The 19,742-nt window shown below is 51.7% G+C and overlaps 1 protein-coding gene across 1 annotated transcript in view; it reads right to left on the bottom strand.

The window, feature by feature from the left end:
- SNX19 (sorting nexin 19) overlaps positions 1 to 13,115 on the bottom strand; it is a gene marked incomplete at its 5' end in the record, with an annotated part of 30,392 nt that extends 17,277 nt beyond the window's left edge. The window contains 8 exons of the mRNA XM_062594419.1: positions 4,607 to 4,736; positions 6,653 to 6,839; positions 7,119 to 7,215; positions 9,095 to 9,225; positions 9,434 to 9,553; positions 10,257 to 10,357; positions 11,046 to 11,184; positions 11,595 to 13,115. Coding sequence (XP_062450403.1) covers positions 4,607 to 4,736; positions 6,653 to 6,839; positions 7,119 to 7,215; positions 9,095 to 9,225; positions 9,434 to 9,553; positions 10,257 to 10,357; positions 11,046 to 11,184; positions 11,595 to 13,115 — 2,426 coding nt within the window. The remainder of the gene's footprint in view (positions 1 to 4,606; positions 4,737 to 6,652; positions 6,840 to 7,118; positions 7,216 to 9,094; positions 9,226 to 9,433; positions 9,554 to 10,256; positions 10,358 to 11,045; positions 11,185 to 11,594) is intronic.
- Between the last annotated feature and the right edge of the window lie 6,627 nt (positions 13,116 to 19,742).

Raw genomic sequence — 19,742 nt, 5'->3', positions numbered from 1 at the left:
AGCCCCAGCATGGACACCGCACTCTGTCCCACTTAGGTTACCAGGCACAGACAGCCAGGATGTGACAAGACATCGTCTCTTGGCATGAGGTGCCTTGCATTAAAGTGTCTTTCTCTTGCAGCACACGGAAGGGCTGGTGAAGTGGCCTGCTCAAGGAGCTACACTGCACTAAGCTAGCACTAGAGCCCAAGGAAAGCATTCAGATCTAGATCAGCCTCTAAAAATCCTCCCAGGTCCAGCCCCAGGATCCTGGGATTCAAGTTTGGGCTCCCCTCCAGAGTCTTGCACTTGGAAGCAGATGTGGTTCAGGATGAAGCTAAGGCTCTTCCAGCCCAGAAGAAAGTCTAACACAGAAAAAGAACAAAATATCACATGCCAGGCGGCTAAAGCTAGTAGTATATGGCCAGTGCTAGCCCTCTGTCATGCCCAGAGGCTGGACAGACCAGCTGGAGGGCAGGCAGTGAGCATGAGGACAGATCCCCTGAGGGGCTGCAGGGGCATGAGAGAAAGAAGCCAGAGGAGCAGGTGCTGCAGGGCCTTCAGGCACAGCTGTCCCTGCAGCAGCTTTGCTGCGTTACCATGGCCAAGCCCCACAAGCTGCCTCACCTCCATTTACAACTTGCCAAAGGCAGCTGCTTGCTCCAGGGACTCTGGTGACTGGAGCAACTTGGCATCTCGCATACCTTGCTCTTCAGACAGCTCCAGAAAGTGGCTCCGGGCTCCCCAGGGAGCTCCCCAGCATCACCTCACTCTGCATCTGTCAGACAGACTGGAAAAAATCAAAGTAGAAGGCTAGCTCCTCCACCACCAACCACCATGGCAAGGCGAGCTGGTACCTCGTGGCCGTGTCCCCAGCTCCATGGCTGCCCTGGGCTCGTTGTGGCAGTCACAGACCCCTGACCTAGTGACCAGCATGCCACTGGGGACAGATTGAGGGCAGGGCACAGGGTCACAGCCACGGCGTGGTTCAAGTGCTTGCCTCATATTTTTATCATCACATTGACTCACAGGCTCTAAAAAGCACTTGAATTCCCTGAATGCTTTCAGCTCTTTCGCCAAACACCCCCAGAGCCCAGAATAGCCCCATCTACTCCCCATCACAAACAGGCTCCCACTGCAGCGCTCCCCCTTCCTTGCTGGGGGGGGGGGGCTCTTCTTTCCCAGTGTGAGGGAGCAAAGACAGTCAGATAGCGGAGGGGTGTGGAGCTGGACTGGGACAGCAGGGTTTGTTTGTTTACAGGCACAGACCCAGCGTGCGGAGAGGCTGCTGGAATTTTTTTCCTGGCCCCAGGGTCGTCCCCACTTCCAGCGAGCCTCCCAGCCCCTCCACCTCCCCTCCCCTCGCTTCTCCTTTCAGCTCCAAAAAAGGATCACTCCCTGTTACATAATGGGATGAGCGCTGCGTGGACGCAGACATGCACGCGTCCTCCCTTTTACTTAACAATACCTTTTTCGGTCATACAGCCTTCCTCTCCCCGGCCTCCCCGCTGCCATCAAGCTGACAGCCGTGGAGACGGATAACGCCTGGCCCCAGCTCTAACTCTTTCAGCTACATAAAAAAGAGGAGAGAGGAGTGTGGTGGGATACTTCCTGCAAGGAACAGCAAATGGAGCAGGCTGGGGAGGTCTCACTGATCAGCAACAGCAAGGTAACATCGATCACTTGATGTCTCCACAGGGGAAGCAGCAGGGCATGCTGTGGCCACCGGAAGCCCAACGGAGAAAGTCCCCCAGGGAAAGGGAATTGGCTCTCTGGAAAAGTCCCATCTTGTTCTCCACATCATTCCATTTTGCTGCTCTCGAATGAGGCACGAACGAGGGCAGATGCGTCCATACGCTGTTCGCCATATGTCTTCTGCAAAGAAGCAATTTTCTGTGCTCGCTGCAGCAACAGAAATGCCCAGAGAAGCAGCAGCAAAAAGGCTATAGTGACAGCAGCATGCCTCACCAAAGAAGCTGGAAGAGGAGTTTCCAGCAGCAACCCCCTTCCTGACACCCAAAACACTGCTAGAACACCTCCTTTCCCACCAGCCACCACATGACCTAGACACTAGCAGGAATAGAGAAGGAATGACTCCTGCCTGCACTTTGCAACTGGTCACAGTTGGAAACAGGATGCGAGTCCACTACTGCTCCTGTGCTTGTCAGCCTCTTCTCACAGGCAGGAGCAACAGTGCCCCAAATAGCTCATGTTCCCAAAACAGCTTCTGGTATTTTCTCCACCTGCACCAAGCTCCCAGACGCAGTACCAGCCAGAATGCCAGGGCTGTGCCACGTCTGGCCTAGCAGCGATCAAATTGCAAATACTTAAATGGAAAAGAAATGCCACCAAATCACGGCTGTATCCCTGGACAGGCAGCTGGCAGCAGGTCTGAGCCAGTGACCTCTGTATCTGCTCAGGCCTTTTACTTGGACAGTAAAACACCCACCTGGGTCAGCTACAGATGCAAGAAGTCTCAGTCACCCTTCTGCATGGCTCAGGTACCACAGGAAGGGACAGAGCACCACTGCAAGCAGGCACAGAGCCCCCCATTCTTAATTCACCTCAACTACAAACAGAGATATCTACATCCTGGTTCTGAAAGTCCATCTTGGGCACCTTAAGTGAGCTTTACTCTCGTACCAGATCACACTTTTCTTTACATAAGCAGAAAAAACAAACATCTGCTGACCCCCAGCCCTCTGTACAGGTTTCCTGGACCACTAATACAGCCTGTCACCCTCAATCACCTCCATCTCCACCCTAACACTGTTCCCAGAGAGGAGATAAAACAGTCCCAAACATGGCCTCCTGGGTTGGGGTGGAGATTACAGCAGCAGAATCGGGGAAGGAAAGTAAGTGTTCAGTGCAGTAGTTCATGAGCAACACTGCCTTCCTGGCAGTGGGTTACCTGACATTGTGCCACTCCTTTCCCTGCTTCTAACTGCGCATCTGTCCCAGAACACGACCAAGTCACTGCCAAAACATGGATTTTTAACATGGACACATACAGCCCTAGGGAGACAGGGCTAACTGAAAGGAGCCATTTGTACCCTGTGAGCAATCATGACCACAACACCGCAAAGTCCCGGGACCTCCCAAAGCAAACTCCAGCCAAAAGGTTTGCTTGCAACACGTTCAGGTTGATCCGGACCCTTTGATGCAGAGCAGCTAGAGACAGATTCATCCTCATGCTGCTCCAGCTTCCAGAGATCCTCCACCTTACGCAGCCAAACAAGCGCTGTGTATATGACAGCTTCTCTAGTGGAAAATACCAAAGCCACGTGTTGGTGCTGCAGCCTCCCTGGGTGACCAGGACTCAGCTTATTAGCAGATGATGACGTGCATGCTCAAGGCCTCATACCTCTATGCTTACACATAGGGATTAGGCTCCAGTTCATTCCCCGAGATATAAGAGCCCATTTTGGAGAAATGGGAGCAACATCCACCTCCTCCCACCCAAAGAAACAGACTTTAGAGTAACTGCCAACAGCCCCCGAGCTCAAAGCTGCTGAGGGCAGATGAAATTACCACCTCAGTTACAAGGCTGCCCTGCACACTTGGACCCCAGGCTTGGGGAATGTCTGCTACAGAAGGAAGGGGCAGGAGCAGGACATACACTGCTCTGAGGCTCCCCCTAGCCTCAGCCCGTCCAGAAGAGTTTTCCATTTACTCTACAGGACCATATCCTCAGTTAGTGATAGTCACTGACCTATATGAGAAGACAGGAATGCTCTCTGCTTCCGTGTCTTCGACTGCTGCCTTACCACATAGGGGCATAGGCCTCAGAAAAGCTTGGCAAATACACATCACCTCAAAAGGAAGTCCTACCCTAACATACCTAAGAGTCACCGCCCAATGTACAGGCACTACCAGCGCACTGCAGACCAGAAAAGGGATACGTTTGTGAGCAAAGGCCCTGGGAGATAGCACTCCAGCTGGTTACTTGACAAGTTGCTGTTCCTGTGCCTGCTTACTCCCCTTTTGTAGAAGGAATAAGCTAAGTCCCTATGCAGGGAGCAATCAAGAGCACAGAGGAGCCCTGTTCGGCAGAATGTGGCATCTGCCCTGTCCCTACCACTCTGCAAAACCAACAGAAAACCATTTGTGACTCCCTTGGAGAGCCAAGGAGCTGCTCACATTTGTTCTTTTACTGAGATAAGCAGCCTCCCATTCCCACAGCTGATTCCTACCTTTCCCTTGTTATTAAAGGGTGGGAAGCTGCCCACTCAATTTACATTGCTGCTCACAAGGAAAGCAGTCTCCACTGCAAGTCTCCAAGATGTTCACACTAGATATGTGACATACTCAAAAAAAATCTTGTTTGATTTGACCAACGGGATTTATGTGCTTTCAGTCAAGAGCTCCATTTCATACCGTAACTCCGTTTCAAGTGGTGTGCTGACCACATCTAGCCTTACTTTCCTTAAAGCTATTCCCATAAAAAAGGGGTACAGGTCATCTTGAAAGGTCATCTTGAAGCTATCAAACAGCAAATTTCAACAGTGTCCCACTCAGCCAGTACTAGAGGTCATCTCCCAAGACAAGGTATAGGGGCATGGCACTATGGTTGCCCCTGGTACTGAAGGAAATGCCAGAGCCCTGAGGTTGGTTGCTGAGGCCTTACCTTTCAATGAGGGTCCCAAAAAGCAGGTCAAAGACCTTCTGCATGTTCTCTGTGCATAGCCAGCTCCAGTGATCCATCAGAAGCAAACGCAGCAAGTCCATGGCCAGGTCAGCCAAAGCTGTCTCAGAGTCTGCCAGGAGGAGGAAGAGGGTCAGATGAGGACACCAGCTCAGTGCCTGGGCAGATCTGGTGGAAAGCATCACCACAAACTCGCTTTTTTTTTTTCCCCCAGTGGCCTGAGTGGTGCTCTTCTCCCTGACCTAATGCCCCATGCTGCATGCAAATGCCCTGCTACAGCACAGCCACTGCGGACAGCAGGGCATCCCGCTCCCCCAGACAGCTCACTCCCATTTCTACTTTAATCTAAGCAGCCCTACCAAAAGGCACACTAGCCCAGACCATGGCTGCTCCAAGCACAGCTTTCCTTGGATGCTGCGCAGCTGCACCCCAGCTCTGGGCACAACAGGTGCCAGGAGAAGACTTAAACAGTGCTCAGCTCAACAGCTGCCTGACTTAGCTTACTGCCTCTGGTCTGCTGAGACGCACATCAGCTTTCAGCTCTTTGATGAAAAGTTTGGAAGCCTCCACTTCCCTAAACTTGGGTTAACAGGAGCGAGTGACAACACTTTAAAACTAGGGACTTTCTAACCCCAGTTCATGCAGGAGGATGGCAGTACACCCAGAACAGGTGGAAAGGCAAGCACCTTTCCCTTCTTCAAAATCAAGTTTTCCAGGAGCTAGGCTCTGGTTGGTGTCTGCAGGCTGCCATCGTGTGGCAGACCCAGGTCTCAACAGACAGATAAACCACATCTCAATAAAGCAGACGCGTCGGCTAAGACAAACTCACATACATGCCCGCATACCCCTGGTGATGCAGACCTGGGACAGCAAAACAACTCTCTGATCCTCAGGCATGTTCTTGCTAGGGAGCGGCTTACGCGCTGCTTGGCCCCAAAGCATACGAGGTATGCAAAACTGGCCGATCAACGTACAACACAGCAGTGGAAGACAGTGCCTTGTAGCATGCATCCAAGTCCCCTTCCTCAGAGAGCGGCTGGCCAGCCTCCCCAAGAGGTCACCCAGTAAGCAGATACAGGATACCGGTTGCCTTTAGCAAGCTGTTTCCCAGACATTCACTCCCCTTATCCCGCCAGAGCAGTCCGCCCTGTCTCAGATCTGAGGCTCATAGACCTGCAGGCATTTGACATCATTTACATCAAATTTCCATGCGAGCCCAGCTAACTCAGCCTGCATCTCTTGTACTTTGTACAGAGCACTGACCACAGATCCTAGCCCCGTTTCCCAGCAGCCTAAAACAACCATGAAAACATCTTTGAAAGTTATACGCAAAGCTGGTAGCATGGGCTAAATTTCAAAATACCAGACTCATCCTGTCACAAGCCCATGCTTTCAGTCCGTTTGCCAAACCGAACCATTAGAATTAAATTTTTGGAAAGCTCCAGCTGATACAGTTCAGCTGTTCCTAAGAACAAAATTTAAACAACATGTTTTTGCTCATGTTCAAAATAATGTTGAACTGCTCTGAGAGGCTGTAGCACCTCTGTGCTTCAGAGAGGGGACCTACAATCAGTAAGGGAACACCAGTCCTTCAACTGGGACTACAGATTCGCTATTCCCAGCAGTTTCATACGAGCTTTTTAACTCAGAAAGATACTTTTACAGCGTATACACGCATTAAGGTTGACTTGAGATTGCCTAGAAAATGCAATTTGGCCATTCTTGAGTTTCCACAGGCTTAATTTTACATTAGCGTTTTAGGGAACTTGTCCTTAAGAAATGTATTTTTGCAAGAACTATACCGGGTACACTGAAGTGTAGACCTACAGCAACTCAGCTGAGCTGCGTGCTCAAGACCCAAGTGCTTCCAATAGCAATACAGTCCAGAGCAGTCTCTCGACAGGATATGAGATATTCCATTCGCTTTCTTGTTAACAAAGATGCAACAGGCAGGAGACCAGGTCCCCACGCTGAAGACCGTGCAAGTGGAGCACGCAGATCTTGGCAGCGAGCAGCTGCAGAGCTCACCAGCACCCGTGTCCAGATGCATCTCCTGCTGTGATGGGCCTGGCATATCTGTTTCCTGGTGCATGCAGAACTCCTTGGCTTCTTTGCCTCCCTCGCCTTCACAGGCAACGCTGGGCACTGCCTCCAGCAGCTTCTCCTGCTTCTGAATGAAGGACTCCATACCAGCCAATGACAGGGTGCCAGAGACCTGCAGAAGCAACAGCAGTGTTTTAGTGTCAAGGGCTAAACAGTCACAGCTGAACAGACCTGTGAGGTCCCCACTATCCAGACGGCGATCCTGCTACCACCACCCTCCCTGGTTTGCATCTCACTCTACCCAACAGCACAGCTAGGACTGCTCACAGTCTGCCTTCAAAGAGCTGGCACCACAACAAACACTAGGGCCACAATCCTTGTGCACCTGCATTACTCCAAGCCAGCACGGGAATAGGACAATGGTCAGAATTCCAGAAGGATCTGAACTTACCGTGCTGCCCTCTCTCAGAGAGTACAGGATCCTGTCATGTGCTTCACCCGCATTCAGCACAGGAGTGATTTTACTGGATGGGAACCTCAGCCTGGACCTGAAGAGGAGAGAGACAGCACAGTTTTCTCTATAAGCTCCAAGTGATGAGCTCCCCAGTCTCAGCTAAGATTGGCTGAGAGTGACAGAGTGTCGCTGAGAGTGACAGAGCACTGAAACAGGTTGCTCAGAGAGGTTGTAGAGTCTCCTTCCCTGGAGATACTCAAAACCCATTTGGATGCAACCTAGCCTAACATGCTCTAGTGACCCTGCTTGAGCAGGGGGGTTGGACTCAGTCATCTCCAGAGGTCCCTTCCAAACTCAACCCATTCTATGATTCTCTGAAGAGTGGTTTAGGGTTGGTCTTTTTAAAAAAGCATCTGCCCGCAGGATGACAGAGCTGGCTACAAAACACTGCAACGAAAACTTAAGCTCGCTTGCCTCAACTACGTTCTCGAACACTGCCTTTCAAGGCCTTCCATTATCCACCATACATGCGCGCCTTCTTCTACAGATATGTTAGGTATAGGCCTATATGCAGATCTAGGCATATCTGTTCAGCAAGGTGTGACCATGTGAGCATAAACAGGAAAACGTTCACAAAAGGCTCCAAGATGAAGCACACAGCAAAATTGTGAAATCCAGTTCTCAGTACATGTACACACACAGAGAAAGGGCGTTTTAAATTTTGGGACAAATAGACAAGTTGTAAAAACGTCTGTTTATCACTAAGGAATGTCCTTTTCAGCCAAGTCTCTTAAAAATCTGTACTTTTTTGGTTTGTCTTTCCTTCCCCCCCCCCCCCCCCCCCGCTTTGTCCAAAGCAGCTTCTTTAGCAAAACATTGCTTTTCTGGTAAAAGCCACACTTATGCAGAAACTTTTCCTTTTTCTGTAAAGGAACAATCATTGATGAGCCCAATAGGGCTTGTCACTGTGAGCAACACCAAACTGAGGGGGATCTTACCAATGTCTGTAAGTACCTGAAGGGAGAGTGTCAAGGGCATGGGAACAAACTCTTTTCAGTTGTCCCATGCGACAGGACAAGAGGAAACGGGCAAAAACTGAACCACAGGAAGTTCCGCCTGAATACGGGGAGGAATTTCTTCCCTGTGAGAGTGCCAGAGCACTGGAACAGGTTGACCAGAGAGGCTGTGGAGCCTCCTTCTCTGGAGATATTCAAAGCCCGTCTGGATGCAACCCTGCCTAACATGCTCTAGGTGACCCTGCTTGAGCCAGGGGGTTGGACTAGACGATCTCCAGAGGTCCCTTTCAACCTTACTGACTTTATGATTTGATGAAACATCAAACATCTGCAGAGCAACTTATGTGCAATGACCTTAACCACTATTCCTAAATAAGTATTCAAATGTCTGCTGGCAAAAGTGACAGGCTACTATGCAAAGCACATGAGAAAAGCAGAAGTAAACCCTCAGGTAGACGACACAAGTAAAATTAACTGGAGCACTACATGTTCTTTTCTGAGCATTTTGAAATCTGCCCTGAAGTGCTATGCACAGAATAATTGTTCTCCACAGCAGCCCAATGCCATCCAACTTACAGCTACGTTTTGCAGTGACTCACCACACATACAGGTCGTACACATGTTTTAAGGCTAGAAAGCAATTCTCCAGGAGCAACAGCATGTTTGCTGGCAAATGCCACCACCTCACAGCTGCCTCAGAAAGAAACGCACAAGCAAAACAACCTTCAGTACTGCTTGCTGTAAAAAAAAAACAGAGCGCTCCTGGAAAATCTCGTATCTAAATAGGAGTACCCTTCCTCAGCTTTTGAAAGAGAAAGCAATACAGCTGAAGTATGACAGCAATGTGTTACTCACCACATCTAAAGCACCAGGTCAATACTTCCATGTTAGAGTCAGTTTATTTATAGAGTGCACATTCTGCATAAAGCATGAGGCAAGCTGTGGAACAGCCCTTACTTGTTAGCCTTCTTCCCATCTGTCTGAGACTTTCCATCCACTTCTGACTCGCTGAGATCCTCCGTGGGGCTCTGGGGCTCGGACCTGGGGAACGCAGTCTTCAGGGTATCCACAATAGCATTGACAACTATCTGCAAAAAAAAACAGCAGTGTCAATTATTGGGGAAGTCTGAGTACAAATTAATAGTTACCAGACCTGCACTCTCCCACTTTGCATTCCTATTTTCCAGCAAAAACCTCAAGCTCTGTGGGACAGGTTCTGACTCTCACTAGCTTTTTGCCTTTCTAGCCCAGCAATACAGTATTTAGGTACCTATAACTAATTCCCCGCTTGCCTACCTTGTCTATCCTGGAGACAACAAAAGGCTTCTTGACAAATGCGATCCTGGCATCAGTGTTCAGGGCGAGGAACTCCTGCACCTCCTCGCTGTTTGCGATCTCAGGGACGGCACACAATTGCTGCAAGGAAAGACATAGCTTTAGGTCTTTTCTGAGGCAACTTCTCAGTTTGCTTATATAAAGCACAAATGAAAGACTTGATGTGTTCCACTGTGGGTACAGAGCTGTCCCATGTGACTGCTTGCCACCTCTCAGAAAGCTATAGCTATCAGCTCATGACCTTGCTGCATATATATATACGCACACACACATATATATATATAAAAACTACTTCTATGCTATCTCTGTTGCCTGCCACAGATTTCTGATCCTCAACAATATGCTACAATCTCCAAAAGTTCTGTCTACCCAGGAGCTCTCATGCAGGCCCACAGGCCATGAAATGGCATCTGCTGTAGCATGTCTTCACACTGCCCCTCCTCTCTTACACAAAACAGGGCTGTTATATACCCACATGGAACAAATAAAGACAGTGTGGGGGGGAAGCAGGTATTTTGTATTTGCATTTTCTCCAGTAATAGTAAAAAAAAAAAAAATAAAATAAAAAACTAAAAAAATCAGTCCAGCAGCTGTTAAAAATTTTTGAAAGATTAGAGTTTAATAAAAACAACAGCAGTCAGCACAAGAGCCCAGCTCTAAGTCCTCAGTTCTAACTGATCAGCATTGATCTGACCACTCCACCTAAGGAAAGGAGCTCGAAGACTCAAGTCAGCCGCCAGAGGAGGTGGCGGCTGCCACACAGGTAAATCAACAGGTATCTCACCTTCAAAAAAGACTCTAGGAGACTTTTTCTGGCTTCCACCTTATCGCTGTCCATATTTCCAAATGGGAGATCCGGGAACAGTTTCTTTGGGCCTTTGATATCTTCAAATGAAATATACCCATAATCAAACTTGAAAAAAAACACACCAGCACAGACTCCACAGCATTCAGACAAATAGCCCCAAAGTTTTCACTAAAACTATCTTCCATCCCAAAAAGCAGATCTATCAAAAAAAAAATCTTCGGATTTAGATACAAAATCCAATGACTTACACAGGAGTATTAGAAGAATCATCGGTTTCCTTTTTTAAGAAAACACTTATGTTCCACACTTCTTATTCTACTCGTACGCAAACTAAACAATTGCGAATAAAAGTGTTCTGGTTTTTTGTTCACTGGTAAAGCTACAAAACTGCAAAAGCAAACTTTGCAATCTGAATGGGAGCCAGGATAAGTTTTGAAGCACTAAAATTTTGCTGCTCATGAGAAATTCTTCCTCTAGCCATCTCAGTCCAAAACAGCAGCGACACGAACACCAGCACAAACAGCCCAGCATCCAGGCCTGCAGAGGCAGGGCAGGATACTTCAAGAACAGGAAATCCTTAATCCCGTTCCTCCTTCCCATGAAGGGCAAAGCTTTCTTTTAGCTCACTGTATCCAGGTCCCTCTACATCCAGAGGACTCATACTTCTGTATGAGGATACCTATTAAAGCAAGCAACAGAAACAGGCACAGGCTGCATTAAGGAGAGAAAGGAGTTCTTTTGCAGAAAAGCTATTCAAACACTAACTTTTCAGGAACTTGCGGAGCTCTGCTTTCTCCTCCAGTCTGGTCTGGAGGTTCAGGAACTCCCGGTAACGGCGGTTCACGGTGTGGTAGGCCATTTGCTGAAGGCTGCCAGCACCCTCACCCTCCAGTGCCGTCTCATACTGAGGAGAAAGAGATGAGTTATTAGTCCTTACATACTCCAAAACGATCCTGACACGCTGTGGTTCACATCAGCCCCACAATCCCCAGACCCCACAGCAGTCCCATCCAGCAAACTCAGGGCATCTCTCAGATTGATCCTTTCCTAAGGACGGGGGACTGCACAGCACAGGAGTCCTTCACAGAGGAAGGGATGCAGCCAACCCCACACAGCCCTCAGTCAAGAGGGAACCACTATCCTGTACCTGAAATCCCATGGTGGAAACCATCTCAAACAAGGTTTCCCCACTGCCAGCCACCAAAAAAAAAAAAAAAAGCCAAGCCATACACACAGCACAGAGAAATCCTCATTTCTAAGCACCAACCCATGCTCCCTAGCCCACAACTGCCCGACAAGGCGGGGAGGATTTACCTTGATGGTGTAGAGGGTGTAGGGGTGGAAGCCGGTCCCACTGTGCTCTCTGGCAGTGATGGTACCAGTTATCCGCAGGTTCTGGATGACCACCGGCCCCTCGGGGCTGCTGAGGGGCTCAAAGCTGAAGGTGTTGACAGAAGCTGTGGGGGAAGAGGGGAGCAGGGGGTCCAGGGGGCTCTGTGCTGGCATCTCCGAGGCCCCCAGCTCCTTCCCCAGGCAGGAGGGCCTCTGCGAGAAGATCTTCCTGGGGACAGCGGGGCGGGCAGCGAGGAAGGCCGAGCCCTCGTCCTCCTTCCCCGCCGCTAGGTCAACACGAATGTTAGGGCAGAGGCCCCGCGTGGTAGCGGAGGAGGGAGGCAGGCTGGGGGCCGTGCCCTCGTCCGGGTTCCCATCCTCCGAGCTGCCTGGCGCCTCCAGCACCGTGAGGGCGTCCTGCGGCAGGTCGGCGAGGACCTCCTCCGCCGACGCGGGCGCTGGTGGCTCCGCGTCCACATCCAGCTCGGCGGCGGGGGATGGCGGCGCCGAGTCCTCGCAAGGGAAGAGGGAGCCCAGCACAGGGGGCCGTGCGGCCATGCCACCGCCCTTCCTCCCGTCCGCGCTTGCCAGGTCCTTGCCCTCCTCTTCCTCCTTCTTCTTCTGTGGAGTGCCGTGCTCGCAGGCGTCCCCCGCCCGGCCCCGGGGGAGCTCAGGGACCCACGGGGAGGGAGGCGGCCCGTCGGGGACACCCTGCCCAAAAGATGAGGAATCGCGCTGCGGGGCAGGCGGCTCCCCGGCCCGGCGTTGCTTCCCGGCTTTGCCGCCCGCCTTGGAGAAAGCCGCCACCAGCAGCAGGTTGATCCAGTCGGGGTCAGACATCTTCCGGAGGGCGGGCAGGAGGACGTTGCAGGTGACCAGCTCCACCACCACGAAGCGGCCCGTCCGTGTCTCCAGGTGGGGCCGGGGCACCAGGGCCCGCAGCAGCCGCTCGGTGGCCGCCCGGGCGTAGCCCACCTCGGCCGCAGGGCTGCGGAGGGCCGGGTGCGGGCCCGCCAGCCGCTCGTACTCCCGCCACAGCTGGGGGCCGCCCTCGGTGGCGCCCCGCAGCACCTGCCGGGCCCCCAGGTAGCTCTGCAGGTGGTGGCCACAGAGCAGGAGCAGGCGGCGGGCCAGGGCCCGGCGGTCCACCCGCTCCATCCGCCGCTTGAGCTCGGCCGCCAGGCCCGCCATGGCCTTCTCCACCTCGGCCTCGAAGGCCCGGCCGCCGCTGACGGCGCGGTACCAGGAGGAGACGAAGTCGCGGACGACCTTGCGGATGGTGGCAGCGATCTCCCGCTCCAGCTGCCGCTCGGCCTCGGCGCAGCGGGGCGGGGGCTGCAGGGCCACGAAGCGCTCCAGGCGCAGCCGGCGCCCGCCGCCGGCCAGCGCGCGGGGCCCCAGCCAGCCGCCCAGTGCCGCCAGCGCCCCGCACAGCAGCCCCAGCACCCAGAGGTCGAGCAGCAGGTGCAGCGCCGCCAGCCAGCCCAGCACGGCCCCCAGCGCCAGCAGCCCCCGCGGGCCGCCCCGCCGCCCGCTCGCCGCCCCGGGCATCGGCGGGCAGAACCGCGCCGCCGCCACACGGGCCGCGCCGCCGCGCACCACGGCGCCCCCTAGCGCGCGCCGGCCGCGCCCCACCCCCGAGCGCCCACCACGGCGCCCCCGAGCGAACGCCCGCCGCGCACCACGGCGCCCCCGAGCGGGCGCCGGCCGCGCACCGCCCCCGAGCGCACCACCGCGCACCCCACTATACCGCGCTGCCACCGCGCACCCCACTACACCGCGCAGCCACCGCGCACCGCCCCCGAGCGCGCCACCGCGCACCCCACTACACCGCGCCCCACGCCCGAGAGCCCCACTACACCGCGCTGCCACCGCGCACCACGCCCGAGTGCCCCACCGCGCACCCCGCTACACCGTGCCGCCGCTGCCCACCACAGCGTGTCCTGGCGAGCACCCACCGCGCACCCCGCTATGCCGCGCACCACGGCGCGTCCCGGCAGGGACCGGTCGCGCCACGCCACGCCCCGAGCGCCCACGCGGACCCCGCCACCGCCAACACTACGGCGCGTCGCAGCGGGCACCGGCCGCACGACACCCCCCAGCCCCCGCCCGGCCGCTGCCGCCGCCGTCCCGGCGCCGCTGCCGCTTCCTGCGCTGCTTCCTGCTCCGCCCCCGCGGAGGAGAGCGGCCCAGAGCTGCCGCTAATTTGTCTGCGCTCCGCTACCGCCGCCTGCTGCCAGCGCCGGCGATGAACGGCAAACGACGTGCACCTGCCGGCGGGGGCCGCCCGAACGTGCTGGCGCTTGCTTCCCCCCCCCCCCCAAAAAAAAAAAGAGAAAAATCTAACCCACCACAACTTGTACCTGAGTTACTGAGTCACATTGGTTTTCTTTGCATGCATACAAAACAAACAAAACCTTTGCATACATATGCTGAATGTATTTGCACCGCTGCCAAAAGAAGTTTGTACCTTGCACTAAGTGCTCCTGTAGATGCGCGTAGATGCACCCTTGCCTTTGGTATGCCTGCACACTTGCCAAAAAGAGTTTGCACCCCTATGCTGTGTCTGCATGACCACATGGAAAAAAAGTTTGCGGCCCTTCACTGAGTTCTTTTGTGCACATTTACGTGAAAAGGGTTTTGCAGCCTCACACCGATTGTTTCTGCATGCGTGCTCAATAGGCTTTACACCTTTACAGTGCGTTGGCATGTAAACAGAAAGACCTTGCATGCTCTGAGTATTTCTGCACACATCTAAAAAATATTTGTACCCCTGCACTAAGTGCTTTTTCATAAAAATAAAAAGCACAAAGAAAAGTTTGCAGCCCTACAACCTGATGCCTTCTCTGCGCACACACAAAACATTTCACAGCAAGTGCTTTTATATATAGGCAAAACAAAAGCTATCGCCTGAGTGTGTTTGTACGTGGGGAGATGATGAACCTCATTGCACCTGGGTCTGCAGGCCTAAAAGAGTTTCCACCTGAGCATGATTACTTGTGGGAGGGATGTTAATGAGCTGCACTGCACCTGGACCTGAGGACCTAAAAGGGCGGGGGGGGGGAATAAGCCAGGTTGGATAGTGGCAGCAACAGCAGCAGTAGTGGTGGTAGGAGCAGTGTGCAGGTAGGTCCTGGTCTGTAGTGAGGGTTGGGGGGGGGGGTAGTGTTGGTTCACCCCAAGCACAGCCCTGGGTGGTCGGTGCCCTGGCACTGTGTGAGGGCAAGAGCGTTGTTGCTGCAGGGGTGTGTTCTGCTTGTTGTTTTCTTTATTCCACTCTGGTTTTGGATGTTGCTGTAAATGTAGCGCTCTGAATGCTATGTACTAGGGAAATACAAGTGAGTGAGGATGGAGGCTTGAGTTATGTTGAGCAAGTGAAATGCTGGCTGGTGACTGTGCTCCGCCAATGTGTGCTGTGAAATGTGTGTAGGCAACAGTGTTTGAGCTCTTGGGGGAAGCTGAGGCCCGCTCCTCTGAAGAGCAGAGCCTGGTTTCTCCTGCTCCTGCATGAGACCCCTAAGAGCCCCAGTGAGGCCGGTGCTGGAGCAGCCTCATGCTCCCATGTAGGAGCTGGTTTCTAAACCCCTGCCTCAGTTTTCCTTCCCTGCAGCGGGGAAGTGCTGTGGCTGTGTTTTCCCTTGTAGAAGGTAGAAGCTGTGGCACTTGCCACAGAGACAGGGATTGATAAGAAGTTAAGGACCGTTTGTTCCTCTTCTTCTTGCTATTCCAGCTGGAAACATCACAGGCTCAGAGCAGAGCACTGAGCCAGGATGGCTGTGAGCTGGGGGGATCTGCAGGCTGGAGTTAGCAATGTCTCTGATCCTGATTGCCTCCTCCTGGGGCAGGAGTCCTATCACTGCTGTTAGTTTCTGCTGATGGCTCTTTGGCCCTGGAAAGCCTTGGTGCTGGCAGGGAAGCTGGGATGCATCAGGGCCTGAGTTTGGCCCTGCTTGTGCCTCGTGGAACCGAGGGCATGTGTGGAGCTGTTGGAGGGTGAGGGATGAGCAACGGTGCCAGCAGCATTGGAAACAACATGTTTACAGGGACACCGCTGTAATTAGTGTAATGATAACGGATGGAGAGGCGAGGCAGAGGGAGCTGCGGTGCTGGCGCTATCCATCTTGCAGAGAGGCTCTGACGGCATCCGCAGCCGGCAGCGCGGATTAGCGTGTCACCGGAGAGGCGAGATTGACTGTCTCAGCCTCCAGTCCTCTGGACCCATTTCTTTCCCTCCTGACTTGAAGACAGCTTATGGAGAAGGGGGGTTCCCGCAAGCACTTCCATTGGCTGTGCGGCCGTTCCTCGGGTTAAGATATAGGAGATGAAGGATGGTGGGCTGTTGAAGTGGATGCTGGGAGAGCTGGAAGCATATTTTAATGTTGGCACCCGAAGTGACAAACAGACCTATTCCCATGTGATGACCTGCCTTTTTATGATGAGGGGGAGTAGCAGTAACTGGCTCTACAGCAGCGAATGGGTGGTGGGAATAAAAGAAGCTCCTTGACTTAGTGCTGTAGGGAGAGCGAAGAACAGCAAGTGGGAATCTGGGCTAAGATGCATTGACTTGGCAAGAGATAAAAAAGCAGCACGCCATGTCCCTGAGCTTCCTGCGTTGTGAGTCGGGTCAGGGGAATTTCTGGGCTGCTTCAATATTTACGCCCCTCGTATTTAAACAGTGCTTTGTTTAACAGGCTGCTCTGGGGAAGTGCGAGACCTCTGCTAAGGTTCTGGAAGATGCTTTATGAAAGTTACAGCTGCCTGGAAGTTTTAATGTGGGTGGATGTAAATGATGCAGAAAAAATTAACTGGCTCGAATACGCTGTCTCCTAGAGCTCCTCCCGGGGCAGTAAAACTCAGTATATGTCACTCCTCTGTCTCCAGCAGCAGCTTCGAAGCTACTGTTCTGCTGTTAGGGAGGAAGCATAGCTGAGAAGCCTTGTTGCTGGCTGGGATGGGTTAAAGACAGGTGAATTTGCTTCTCTGACACTGATTTCCTATGTGGCAAATAAGATATAATTCCCCTTCTTGCAATTCAGGCACAAATGAGGTGAGGGTGCAGCAAGGCACAGTCAAAGCAAGCAGCTTCATCCCCGAACTGACTTCCACTGCCTGTCCCTCCACCCCCCCCACAAAGGCAGGAACGACTTGCTCAAATGGATGTGGTTGGTGGGTCAGATAAATGCTGTTCTTGGTCATCTGTGAAATGGGGCTGTTGCCTACATTCCTGTGATCCTTGCAGGATAAGTATCTTAATGCAGCATAGCAGTGCTTTGGCAATAGGGTCTGTATAAATAAGTGCAAAGAGATGGACTTGTTAATTAAAGCAGGAAGTAGGTGGTACAGTAAAGCGGAATAGCTCTCTGGCCCCTAATCCTCCCCTAGACTTAGAAGAGGGCAATGTGGAGCTGTTGGGATGGTTCTCCTGGCTAAAGCTCTGAGGTGAGCTACCAAGCATCCTTGGCACACTCCCTGCTCCTGACTAAAGGACCCATGAAGTCCTTGAGGTCCCTATCCTGATTATTGGTGTTCTGCAAGCTGTTGTTGAGTGCTTTTTTTTCTTCCTCTGCCTGCATATTGGAGAAGACTAGCCCCTAACATTGCATCTTACAAGTTGTTTTCCTTCTGCTTCTTCTCTGCCTCCTTATGCAGCTGAGTGATTAATATGGAGACAGTCTGTACAGTGTCTGGAACAAGAAGACCATGGTGGGACCCCTTGTTGCCATAGTAATGCTGTAATTTGGCACTCCTTTGTTCTGATGTCTTGTATGTGAGCCTTTAAACCAACAAGTGCGTTGCTGCTTTTTGGTGAATGCTCTGTTGCCTTTGAGTTTGACTTTGCGCTCACTGTCCTGTGATGTTGGTTTGAAAGGGCTCTTGGGCACAGGAAGCAATTCCTCATACGAATATCTTGAAGCAGGGCTCCTTTCTTTCTCCCCCTCCTTGCTGGGGGTGATAGTGCTGTTCTACCTGGCTTCTTCAGTAGCGCAGCGCTCTGCCTGCCAGAGATGCAAGGCTTGTGCCTATGAAAGATGTGGTCTTATGCTGTGATGTTCCGTGCTGGTTAATGCTTTTGAGTACCAGTCCTGAATGTACAGCACAGGTCAGAGATGTCCTTGTGCATCTCCTATCTTCTGGGAGGGTTTGTTCTCATACATTAATTTGCTGGGGAGATGCATCAGGGCAAGAGGGAAAGCCCCCAAATGAAGAGCTCTTCATGTAGAATGCTTTGAGGTGCTGAGAAGCCAGGCTCATCTAAGCTGGGCTTCCCTTGTGGACCTGCCAGCAGTATATTTTTTTTGTTTGTATTTTGTTTTGTTTTTTGAGCTGCAAGTCTTGAAAAATCTGATGGATGAAGTAGGAGGTGGGTGGGTACAGTGCTGTCCATCAGTGGGGTCTAGGTGGACAGGCTCCTCCTGCAGTGTGCTCCCCCTGTGCTACCGGGGGTGACGGAGGCCTCTCTAACCCATGAGTGGTGCTTTCTCCCACAACTCCCACCCAAACCCTCCCATCCTGGCTGGGCTGTGCTGGGAGGAACATCCCAGCTGAATTCTATGCTCTGCTTGACTAACATACTCCTAGCACATAAATCTAAAAGTAGATTTGGGGGAGAACTTTCCTGCCTCCAGTAAAACTTGTCTTTAAATTATTTAACAAGCTGCTTAAGCAACTCGGCCATTTTGCGTGGAATTTGTCAAGGCTCCATCAGCTATATACTGTGCAATGTGACAGCCATCCTTTTATTATGAACAGTGTATTAATCTTGGAATAGTGCTATTTGTTTTCCTCTCTGGCTTTTATGGTGCTTAAAAGCATGTATCTTCTCCTGAAAATCAATAACTAAAGCTATGAATAATAAAAAACACTGCAGTGAATGGCTCATAGAGATCCTATGGATGTAAGTTGTGGCAGTAATGACTCTGTTTGCTATCCATTAAGTATGTGAACTCAGAAGAATTATGCAGATTATAATAGCTGTATCAACATAAGTATGTTTTGCTGATAGACTTTCCTGATTGGATCCATGGGATATAAGCCTGCTAATCCCCTGTGCGGAGGACCTTGATTATATTAGAGTACTCTGCAGATAGAAAGTTAAGAAACAATTAAAAAATGCTGGCTGTTGTGTGAGATTTCTCAAAAGTGCTCCAGTTGCTGCTGTGTTTGTGCTTCTCTTGAAGTAGACGTGCATTTTCTGTGTCTTCAGTAGAAGCAAAAGGAGCCTGACTTCAGGCTCCTGTGGGAATCCAAACCTTGATGGTTTATGTGCAGTAAACAAAATTTACCCCCTGGGCTGAGTCTTAAGTGTCGCAGTACCTTTGCACTGTAGCTCTATGGAAGTTAAATGCATGCTTATAGACCCTGTTTTTATTCCCTTCTCTCCCGCACCCTTCCAGTGATTTGTTGGCTGAAGTGAATGATGAAGCTGTCATTTAAGAAAAAAAAGCTCCTGTCATTGCAAAAAAATCTCTTGCTGTGCACCTGACACTATTCATTGTCATCCAATTTTGCCTGTAAAATATAGGATGTAAGATATGCTTATTAATATCACCTGGCTAATAGTGTGTTACCTAAGTAGATGACAGTGTGCTTCATGAAGTTCAAGTGTTTTTCTTAGTGCTTCAGCCTTCTCACAGCTGGGGAGACTGAGGCACAGTAATGTGATGGATCATGCTTGCACAGTTCACCTTTCTAAGTTGTGCTGCTCCCCTGAGGCTAGATGATTGAAACCAAACAAAAAATTCCTATGGTGTATGGGATGCACAGCCACAGGCAGCATCTCTGAGTTCTCCTCCATGGGCCTGTTAAGTGTTCTTGATCATGTTTTATTTTGAGCTGTGATGCTGTGATGCTGTGGGGTATCTGGTTACAAGCTTCTGGTGCCTGGCAAACTTGGCGGATTCCTCTTTCTTTTTGCAACAGCTTTGGAAAGATTCTGCTAGTTGCTGAAATGAGTGGTGAGGAGATGAGAGCAGAAAAAGATCCTTCCAGTCAGCATAGGTGCATAGGGCATTTGAAACATGCTTGCTTTTCTGGCAAAAGATAAAAGCTCCTTTTCACCAGAAAGTCTTTCAGCATCTCCTCTCCATGCTGAGTGATGGCCTATGAGGCTGAGAGAGGTGTCTTGGTGTC

This window comes from Rhea pennata, chromosome 24 (assembly GCF_028389875.1).
Source record: "Rhea pennata isolate bPtePen1 chromosome 24, bPtePen1.pri, whole genome shotgun sequence".
Taxonomy (NCBI): Eukaryota; Metazoa; Chordata; class Aves; order Rheiformes; family Rheidae; genus Rhea; species Rhea pennata.
Note: the sequence above shows the minus strand (reverse complement) of the source record. Positions and strands in the feature narration are given on the sequence as shown.